We start from the raw sequence: 11,481 nt of genomic DNA, 5'->3' as shown, positions 1-11,481 counted from the left end.
AAGTGCAAACTGGGCCACCAAGGAACCTGTCTCACAGGTAAGTGCTATTAATTTATTGTATAAATTATTGTATAAACATTCCTCTCTCCTAATTAGCATGTAACAACAACAGAAAGAGAAAATACCTCAAACCACAAAACTGGATCATGCTAACCTTATAGGACAGAGTAAAACTGCCCTTGTGGGTTTTCAAGACCACAAATCTTTATCAGAGTAGCAAGATTTCTCTTTCTGCCTTGCAGTGGCTGATGGTTTCAAACTCCTGAACTTGCAGTTAGCAGCCCAGCACATGACACATTACGCTTTAAGGGTCAACTATTTTCTTTGTGTGTGTGTGTGTGTGTGTGTGTGTGTGTGTGTGTGAACAAAAACAAGAAAATAAATGCATGTCATATTAGAAAACTGATGTAAAGCTAACCTTAATGAAATATTTTATAGCATCAAATTTTGAACATTAAAAGAATAATCCCTTTAGTGTAGGTGGCATCTCATCAAATGTAAACACCAGGAGGGAAAAAAAGTAAATCCCAAACAATAACTAATCACTAAGCTTACACACAGACATACCTCAGAGTACGCAAGTTTGGATCCAGTTGACCACAAGAAAGCAAGTCATGTAGGAAAGTGAGTCTCATGAGTTTTTTGGCTCCCAGTGCAAATGAAAGTTGTGTTCACTCTATGTTATTATCTATTTAGTGCAATAGCATTTGGAAAAAGTTTGAGATATTGTGAAAATTACCAAAATGTGACGCAGAGACACAAAATGAGTTCATGCTGTTGGAAAAATGGGGCTGATAGATTTACTTTTAGACAGCGTTGACAAAAACATTTTTTAAAAGAATGCAATAGCTGCAAAGCAAAAGAAAACGACTCTACCCCTTTAGATTTTAACATAAAAAAATTGTGGTATATGGAAATTGAGGTATATACTGAAAAGTACAGATCTCCTTCTTGTTACATGAGAGACAATCTCTCATCCACAAAACAATCTACTCTTCATATTTTGTGTCTCTCAAAGAAGTTCATACAAAGCAATTTGGATATAACACAAAGCATTCATAATACAGATAAACAGGGTGGACATTGAAAAGACATGCTAGTGAGCTGAAGAGTTCTCAAGTGCCAAGCCATCAGTTTCTTCAGCACTCCTTTCTATGTTTCATCTAGTTTTCAAATGTTCTGCTAGGCTCTTGGCTCTCTCCACCTCCCTGATGAAGCTGTCTGCCCTCAAGGCCAGAGTCAGCCTCTCCCTTGCTTTCTTCACTTTCAGCGTCTGTCTCCTAATATCTACAGGAGTGACCAACAGGCCACGAAAGCTCTGTGAGAAACGCAGATTCACCCCTGGGGTGATCTCTGCCATATTTGAAGAGTAGCCGGAGGTGGGTTTAGGGTGAGGACATGGACCACCATTACAGTCACAAACCAGAAACTCATCTGGACCACCTGGTACAATTTTTATTATATCTGTGAAGGTCAAAGTATCTAAGGGTTCTCCTGAACTGCTGCAGGCCTGAAGTCCTTCTAGTCTCCTGTAAGCACACACCTGCTGGGGCTTCTTTAACTTCTCCTCCCATTGACTACACCTGACCTCAGTGCCTGAGTGAGAAGTGATTCTACTAACTGGCTTCTGGAATATACAGGTCGTCATCCTTAGCGGAGTGTTAAAACTTAAAGCAGGTTTCCACTTGGCCTTGGTCTCAAGAGCACGGTTCCTCTTTGAAGTGTGAGGTATCATATTTCTCTTGAGCTTCCCCTTTAAAAACAAAACAAATGTCAGATTGTAACCAAGTGTGGAATAAAGGCTCCCATTTCCCTGTCACCCTGGAGAAATGCCTCTCCAATTGTACCATGAACCACAATCATCCAGGCAGTGGGTTAAGACTGCTGGCCCCTATACCAGAAGTTGTGGTAACATAGTTTAGGGTGGGGCCTGAGAATTTGCATTTCTAAGAAGTTGTAGGTGGTGCTGATGTTGCTAGTCCATGCACTACATGTTGCAAACCGGATCCTGGGACATCATCAACCAGACGTGAGTCAAGGACAGAAAACTAAAAGTTGCTAAACCCAAACTCCACACCAGTTGCCATCAAGTTGATTCTGGCTCATGGCAACTCCATGTATGTCAGAGTAGAAATGGGGTGAAGAGTTTCCACTCTGATATCTGATAGTAGATTGCCAGTCCTTTCTTCTGAGAAGCCTCTGGTTGAATTAAAATTGCTCACCTTTTTGTTCCCAGTCAAATGTGTTAACCATTTGAACCACTTTGAAGGACTCTAATTACCCAGCCAACTCTAGAGTACTTCTCTATCATCTTCCTTTAAGAATGCCGCTTTCTTCCCCACGCTGTCTCTGGCAACACTATACATGGTGGAACTCCTTTACCCACCCATACACCACTTATGACCTGTGATGCTGGAACCTATGTCACCAGTATGTCAATTACCGCGAGGGTCGCCAACGGGGTCTAGGTTTTAGCAGAGCTTCCAGACTAAGATTGGAAAGAATGAACCTGGTGCTCTAATTCGGAAGGAAGAAAAAGGTCAATGGGAACCTTACAGCAGCAGAACGTTGTCTGATACAGTGATGGATGCTGAGCCCCCAACTAGGAAAGGCACTCAAGGCTGGGGAACAGCTGTCTTCTCAAAGTACAATGGATCTTAAGAATGGAATAAAGCTGCCTACTTCATTTGCCAGCAATGTGAGTTTGAGACCTCCAGCTAGCATCTTACCCATGGACTTGACTTGGACGGGGATGGCCCACTTTCTTGATATAAATTTTTTTTATACGTACACATGTCACTGCTTTTGCTTCTCTTGAAAACTCAGCCTAACAACAAGATTTCCTACAATAAGGCAATCTCGTCCATTTTCCTGGTTCAACTATGATCAACAAATTAAAACTTTACAAAGAATCAGCAGAGCTTTGACTTCAACCCCCAGACCCAAATGTCTACCTGCTCACTTACCACAACAGTAATCATGTGGGACCTCAATCCAGTGACCAGGTCCTAAACTGAAATAACCATCACTCCAAATAACGTGTTTCCCAAACTCATTGGTAAAGCTTGAATGTCATTATGGACTCACTACTCAATCTTGATAGCTTAGATTGGCCCTCTCCTGTCCTAAAGTAGAGGGCTACCCACTCACTTTCCTAAATCCATCCACAGATTCATCACTACTTTATTAATTCCTCATCACTTTTCAAGGCTCCACAAAATTTCATATTCACAGAATGACCTTCCCTGATCCAGCAGCCTAATGACAAAACTCTTTTCTGTTTTGATATTATTTCCCTACTTTTTCCTGAAATATGTATCATCATCTATTTATTTCACAGTACTCTTTCTCACTACATTGGTTTCTCCATGAAGACTACTATGGGTTTTTTAAATGTTTTCTTTAACTGCTCACCTACAGCTTTGTATATAAAAAGGGCTCAGATGTGTTTATTGGAGATTATTCCACTTAAAAATTTGGCCTCCTAAAATATTTCCATTCAGTTCAACTTTATAATGCAGTGATACAACGTTTGCGTGGCACACTGCTCTCAATTACTGGCTACGTCTCCGAATCCTTTCTGCCCATGATGTGATTGCAAGACTAACCACAGTAATCAACCAGAGTGCTATTGAGTTCACTCTCATTCATGATCACCCCATGTCTATCAGAGTAGAACTGCTTCCAAAGCATTTTCAGAGGGTGATTGATTTGGAAGGAGATGGCGCTCGGGAGGACACGTTCACCAACCTTTCACGTAGTAGCTAACCTCTTAACCATTTACACTATTCTGAGATAATAAGCATCACCACCTAGGAAATAAGCTTTTCTAAAATATCCTCAAATTTGAAGAGCCACTGCCTTCTAAATTTTACAGAAGGACAAATAAACAATACTCACTGTCAATTATTACCAATAATCACGAACATGGTACTGGGCCTGCCACTATTTTATTCTGGTACGCGTTGTGATGCATTACTATGCGTTGGAGATCACTCAACAGCAACAAATAGCGAAAGAACACTCTGTGTGACTTTCATACTCACCAGCAAGCGCTGGCTTGGAAAAGCAGCTGCTGCAGGTTCCGCCGTGGTCTCAGAGCTGTTCCGCTTAACACGTGCCTGAGATGTGGAGAGCATGTCTCTGCCTGGAAAATGCAGGGACCTGGGCATCAGAATCCGCTTTTTAATAAAGTAAGAGAGTGGGGAATCCAATCAGCCCACAATGCAGAGACATCCTGCCCCCTATCCTTGGGATTGGAGCAATTCCAAACTTTTGTAAAAAAACACAAAAGTATAGGTTATTGACACTGTCACATAGTGCTGGCTGATGAAAAGTTGGAGTCATTTGTGTGCTTGTTTGAGGGGGTCGTATTTATATTTCCATCAACATTTAGAATACTTTTTTGCCCCACTACTTTATGTCTTTCAATGTAGTCTAGAGAAATAGAAGTTTCTATGTACATAAATTTTCCAGACAATATTTTAATAAGGCAAAATTAGAAACATCTTAAATTTCATTAGTAAGTAAACATTAAAGTTTTATTGTCTCTTCTATGGACTATAACATACAGCTATTAAAAATGAATATTTTATGCATTTACATTTTATGTAGTTACCAGTAAACATGAGCTTATTTCATCTATTTTACAGTTTTCTCTACATTTTTTGACATAACTAATCAAAGGCTGTCTTTTTATGTCACTGCTTGATATCTTGTTGAAGATTTTTATTATCCAATTATTCCCTCTATAAAACTATTCATTTTATAATCATATACAAACTTTGTATAGTTACAGTAGTGATTCAATCATATAACCATGACTTCTAACAGTCTAATACAGATACTCTTATCACCTTCTAAATACTAATAGCTTAGAACATATCACCATTTCCCCTGTTTGTCTATTATAATAGTGTAGTTGGGTATTTTCATCTCCATGAGGCATTTTAGTATTGCATCATACAACAATATTCATTTATATTTATCTATATATCATCCTTACTGGGGCTCTTCCCTCCTTTCTACATTTTCAGTTTTCAATCTGGCATCCTTTTCCACTAAACTGAAGAACTCACTATAGTATTTTTTTTCCCCATAAGAAAGTCTCCTAAATATGACGCTTCGGTTGGTTTTTCTGCAGACATCCTTATGTCTCCTTTATTTTGGGTCAGCATTACTCTTGGGCATAGAATTCAGCTTGACAAGATATTTAGTATTTTTTAAAAACGACTTCATTAATTTCTGCCGTATTTTATTTATGATCGGGTGTCAGCTGCCAGGCGTTTTCCTGCTTCTTTGACCTCTGCAGGAACCTTGGTGGTGCAGCAGCTACATGCTGGGCTGATTGGAAGGTCAGTACTACTTCAGAACCACCAGCTGATTTGGCGGACAAAGACAAGGATTTGTATCCCCCTAGAGATTTAGTCTCGGAAACAGACAAGGACAGTTCTACCCTGTTCTAGAGGATTGCTATGAGTCCAAAATGACTCAATGGCAATGAGTCTTTTGGCTTTTTGACCTCTAGACTCTCTTGACTTTCTCTCCCTTAGCATCCAGATGGTGATATGCCTTTTGTGAAATTACTTTGCTAAGGATACACTGAGATTCGGCCTCCCCCCCCCAACCCCCGTCGTTTAAAGGCTTTCTCTTGGCAATTTGGAGCATGTTCTTGCAGATAGGTGTCATCCAATGGACTCCAGCTTAGACGGGCCCTATGCACCACCAAATGCAACATTACCGGGTCCTGAGTCATCTCCACACTGGCCAGGTTTCCGGCCCTGGTTGCAGCTGCCTGTAAACCTACCACATTGAAGGGCTCCTCCTTTCTGCTAACCCTCCACTTTACTGAGCATGTCTTTCCCCAGAAACTGGCATCTCCTGATAACACATCCAACATTCTGGAGCAAAAGTCTCACCATCCTTACTTCTCAGGAGCATTCTGGCTGTACTTGCTCCCAGATGGATTTGTTCATTCTCCTGACAGTCCCTGGGACTGTCAATGTTCTTCAGCAACACCACCCTCCATATGCGTTGACTCGTCTCTGGTCTTCCATACTCACTGTCCAGCTCTCCCGTGCATATAAGGTGATTGAAAGGATCACACCTTGGGTCAAGTGCACTTTAATCAAAGTTTTATCTTTCCTCTTCACACTTCACCTATTAAAAGTTTTATTGGCACTTCATGCACATATACAATTCAATCATTCCATCTTATCAAATTAAGTTATTCAATCTTTATCACTATCAATTTTAGAACATTTTCTTCTTTATACTCATCGTTATTCGTTTTTTTTTTCAATTTTGGCAAAAATACACACAACAAAACATTCTCCAAGTCCACAACTTGTACATGTATCATTCAGTGTCATTGAACTGTTGTACAACCATTACTGATATCCCTCTCCAAACTGTCCCACTACCATTAACATGAACTCAATGCCTCCTGGGATAGCTAGGTGTTTTGTGCCGACATGGCACTTGTAAGAAGATATGGGAAGCAAAAACACCTCCCGCTTCATCTGTAACACTTTAAAGAGATCTTGTGAAAGGCCATGGTGGTGTAGTGGTTTGACATGTTGGGCTCCTAACTGTAATGTTAGCAGTTCGAAATCACCAGCCACTCAGGGGAAGAAACACAAGGCTTTCTACTCATGGAACAAGGTAAAATCTCAGAACCCCAATTTACAGCCTATCCTTTTCTATAGAGTTGCTATGAGTCAAAATTGTGAGTTGATTCTTGGGAGTGGGTTCAGTTCCAGGCTTAACGAGTTGAGATAGCAAATGTTTTGTAATGCATATTTTATTAAAATTATTAAAAGAGAATATAAGAGAGCACCTTCACCATTAATGAACAGAAACATTTTCCTTTGATGCCTAAAAGATTATTAGATATAAAGAAAAAATATAAATTGGGTCATATTAAGATACATTAAGAAATAGTAATTAGAGGGTCGAGTGGGCAACCATATATCATCATAAAATATTTTTATTTTCTTTTGCCAATAAAGTACATCAAGCCAAAATATATAAAGGCTTCTTGATAAATGATAAAGAATACTGAAAACTCACTGGATAAATGAAAAGGATTAAAAAATTGAATATGCATTAATAAACAGAAAGTGCAATGTTCAATAGTAGTATAAAAATGAAAAGCTTAATCTCTTTAGCTTCAGGAAAATGCTAATTAAATTTAGAGTAAGATACCACTACACCCACACCAGCTTAGTTGAAGGAAAAATAAGGCTGGAAACAGTTGTCTGATCACAAATAAAATAACATAGAAGTCAATGAACTTCTGGAAAAGCTATGGACCCATCGTGAAAGTTATGCATCCTGTACCCTGCACTAACAAATGAGTAACTCATGTGATTCAATTCCGCTGATGGCTGAGAGCATCATTTAAGCTGCTTTTCAAACTTCAATCTTAGAGGTACCACTATATTTTGGGGGTGACATTTTGAATGTTACAGTAAAAGCAATTGAAGCTGGAACCTGTGGAAGGCAGAGACATACTTTCCACTAACAGAGAGAACACTAGAAATAAGCTAAGACTGCCTCCTGTCCCGAGTTGGAAAACTTGCATTGAAAAATTACCTACCATCTAATCGATCCCAACTCCTGTGACCCTAGGGTAGAACTACCCCTGTGGGTGTTTGAGGTTGCAAACCTTTATGGGAGCAGTAAGCTTGGTGGGTTCATACTGCTGACCATGCAATTGGGAGCCTAACCTGCAGCCCATTACGCCATAGACTTCCAAGACCCAGGAAAAGGAAGCCGTCCTGGGAAGCTCCAGCTCTCACAAGTTTCATTATATATTCATATCATACCTATTTATTATCCGTAACAGATATAACACATATTATTTACAATACAAACCCAAGCAAGGGTTCAGTGAGACTGCTCTGTTGTCTTGGCAAGTCTCTGTGAGGCCGGAGGTATGGATAATCATAGTTTGTGGACCATGGAACAATTCACTGATGAACTCGTTTCCCCGGTCAACACACCAGTTCTCTCTCCCACACACACTTCCAAGATTTACCTAACGAGTTTCAACCTCCAGCTAACACTAATCAAGCTCCATACTGCTAATCTTTCTCTGTATATGAATAAAAACACTACAAATAGGATTCCCTTAAACTTCTTATCTTCTGGTTACTGCTTAACACACTGAAGATATTCTTTTCCTTACACATACACCCTGTTTAGCATCGGTTGGCCTGATGGCTCAGCATTAGGAGGCAGATGCTCCCAGAGCAAAAGCTGTGTCTAGGAGTCCCTGAGTGGCACCAACGCTTAAGCACCCAGCTGCTAAAAGGCTGGCTGTTCAAATTCATCCAGAAGCACCTCTGGTAAACAATTCTGGCCATCCTGCTTCTGAAAGGTCACAGCCAGGAAAATCCTAGAAACCTATGTACGGAGATACATGGGCAAACCATGAATCAGATGCAACTTTATAGCAAATGATTGGCTGTAGGGTTTAAAGGCTATGCCTGCAACTGGGGAGAATGGAGGAAGTCAGGGGGCTTTTTCTGTCCTGCACTCTGGTAGCTGAGTGACAGGCACTGCATGAGCTTCCTTGGTCAGAGGCTCTCTCCCTTAGGATCCTGGAACATGAGGGGTGAAACAAGTGGTTGGATTGCCTGGACAATAGCGATTGATCCCAGGAGTATAGATGTGAGTGACCAAAGTCAGCAAATGACCAGTGGCAACATCACTAGAGGTAGAAACCTGGAAACCCACTCACCCCAGAGGGTCTTCTCAGACCTCCCCTCCCCCTCATTTCTCACGGGAGAACATCCAGTGTGGACTAATTCTGTTACTTACTGTCTGATGACCACTGGCAAAATCACTTGAGGTGGAGACCTGGAAACCCAGAGATCTTCTCCGTCCTCCCTTCCTGTAGGAGAGCGGCGGATGTGATCTACTTCAGAGTTGCTATCTGATCCCAGAACCTATCTTCCAAAGGTCATCTTCCTTGTAAGAGCTGCCCCAAAGTTAGGCAAATATCCTCTCACAATTAGGTAAAACAGATTCAGCTGTGGTTGCAGACAACAGCCCCAGAGAAAATGGAAGAATTTGGGTTTCATCAGTCGGCATCACCAGAATTTGATTTGGCATTAGACTCAGGGAATTTAGTTTTCTTCTCCCCATTCATTGAGATTTCCTGGAGTTTTAAAATGCACTGATGGTAGCACTTCCACCACCCCCGGCCCACATTCTTATTCCTCTGGTCTGGGATGCAGCCTATGTGACATTTGGAATTTTTAAATCGCCGAAGGTTGTAAAAGACAGCAAGGATAAGTACTCCTCCAGCTTCTTTGGAGGCCTGGCCCTAGGCCTTGGCTTGCATGAAACACAGCTGATGTTATTAACAAGGAGCCCTAGGGCAGTGGGCTATGCACTGAGCTGTCAACCACAAGGTCCATGGTTAAAACCTACCAGCTGTGCCTCAGGAGACAGCTGAGGCTACCTACTCCCACAAAGATGTAGTCTCAGTGACCCAAGAGGGGCAGTGCTATCAGGTCGCGTGAGTTGGGATTGACTCCATGGCACTCAAGTGTGGGAATTATATTAACATTAGGAATATCTGGATGGTGTGCTCGCTTCGGCAGCACATATACTAAAAAAAAATAGGTATGTCTGGATGATACAGACCAAACTGTAAGTGGGGCCAGGGCCTCCTACTTCATTTTTAAAGATATCTGAGTTTCTAATGAAAATCAGGAATGAGCAGCTTTCTAGTGTGCCAGGGTTTCTCCGGTGCTGCAGCTCACTAGAATAACATGGGAAACATCTTTAAATGACTGGTCTCTGCGTCCCATTCAGGATCAATTAAATTGTTATTTCTAGGGTTGGGAGTCAGTGATGAGTATTTCACAATTTCCCCAGGTGGTTGTAAGATGAGCTAAGGTTACTGCCACAAATTTCCCAGTGTTGCAACAACAGAAAAACCATGGGTGGCTTTAAAAGATAGAAGTGTACTCTTTCACAGTTCAGGCAACTAGAAACTTGGATCAGGACACTGGGCCAAGGGGAACACTCTCAGTTCTAGGGGAACTGTGTCTAGAGTCTGTAGCCCCAGCTTCTTTGGTGCCCCTATTCTCTTGCTATGAGATGGTATCAACTCGATGGCAGCAAGTTTGGTTTGGAAGCACTAATCTACCAATTTGCCATACTGTGGTGACTGTGTGTTGTTTAAATGATGAAAGTTATACCACCTGCATTTCAAATACCCATGGGATCACTCATGGTGGGCAGATTTCAGCTGAGCTTCTAAAGTGAAACAGAGACAGAAGGGCAAGACTATGAATAAGGAGTAGGCTGCCCATTTCTGAGGGATTAGCTATTGAAACTATAGATTCAAAGGCCGTGCAATGGGCAATTGTTGGCAGCTCTGGGAAGACTCAGAGGCGGGGCGTTATATGACCCTGCGGAGGTACACGTATCAGGGAGAGCCCACAAGTAACGGCACTCTCAGTTCCTGATGCCACATGCTTCGGGAACCTACAAATTTGCCAAAAGTAAGACCCTGTCTCAAAATTCATCATCTGGACATATGTTAAGACTGTCAAGCCGTTGCTCCTAGAGGAGGCTTGCTTCCATGCACACCATGCTTGCCACAGTTCCGCCTGTGCGGGACTATTTTTGTGAGGTGATGAGAATTTGGGTTAAAACTTTCTGTGTGGGCTTTCTCACTATTAAACTGGGGATCATAATTGTGGGAAAGAAATGAAACAAGCGAAAAATGATAGTTATATATCATTGCACGTACAGCATGGACTCATATTCTACAAGTAAACACTGCTTTGCACACAAAGAAGGCAAAAAGAAATACCAACACGAAGAGTGGTGGGACACTGAGTGTTTTTTCACTGTTTTCCTTAGTTTCCCATTAAATGAAAAACTTCTAAAATTAGGACACATTACATTCTAATGTGGAAAAGTATAAAAACTTAAAAAATACAGTTGGTAAAAGGAAAACACACTTCAAGGTAGCAATGAATTCATGAGATCATATATATATATATTTTATAAAAGACTTTTTAAATTCATGACATAGATACATTAATAAAAGACAACTTCTATGACAGTTCTTTTATAAACCCAAATAACATTTTGATAGGTATCCAGAATCAAAGAGCATAACCCAAAGGTAACTTGGCCTACAGTCACAGAATTTCTCTGCAAAGTCTCATCAGGGTGAGTGAAAAGATATCACTGAGGATTCCTCATCTTTTACATTCGTAAGATCAATCCAAAGGATAGTATCTTCTAAGAATTGCTAAATATTTGTAAATGTTTCCATATTCCTTGCAAGTTCATGATTTTTCAAAAGTAAGCCTCCTCACATATTTAGTAGAGGCAGTTGGTGAATGTTTTCCCACATGCTAGGCGGCCTGGTGTTGTAATGGGTTATGCATTGAGCTACTGAGTATAAGATCAGCAGTTCTAACCCACCAGCTACTCCCAGGTAGAAAG

At 41.0% G+C, this 11,481-nt stretch overlaps 1 protein-coding gene across 2 annotated transcripts; it reads right to left on the bottom strand.

Moving 5' to 3' along the window:
* Positions 1-775: 775 nt before the first annotated feature.
* LOC115873075 (methyl-CpG-binding domain protein 3-like 2B) lies at positions 776-11,475 on the bottom strand. Of its 2 annotated transcripts, none has more exons than XM_030888317.2 (3): positions 8,827-11,475; positions 4,047-4,181; positions 776-1,753 (listed from the first exon to the last, which is right to left on the bottom strand). In XM_030888317.2, the coding sequence occupies exons 2-3, from the start codon at positions 4,170-4,172 to the stop codon at positions 1,160-1,162; spliced, it is 720 nt and encodes a 239-aa protein (XP_030744177.2). In that variant the 5' UTR covers positions 4,173-4,181; positions 8,827-11,475; the 3' UTR covers positions 776-1,159. The 2 variants fall into 2 exon arrangements, with proteins under 2 accessions (XP_030744177.2, XP_045156100.1); XM_045300165.1 differs by having other exon boundaries at positions 4,047-4,147.
* Positions 11,476-11,481: the final 6 nt, after the last annotated feature.

The sequence above is a fragment of the Echinops telfairi genome, unplaced genomic scaffold (genome assembly GCF_000313985.2).
Source record: "Echinops telfairi isolate 266 unplaced genomic scaffold, ASM31398v2 ScPeMD7_7459;HRSCAF=8497, whole genome shotgun sequence".
Lineage (NCBI taxonomy): Eukaryota > Metazoa > Chordata > Mammalia > Afrosoricida > Tenrecidae > Echinops > Echinops telfairi.
Note: the sequence above shows the minus strand (reverse complement) of the source record. Positions and strands in the feature narration are given on the sequence as shown.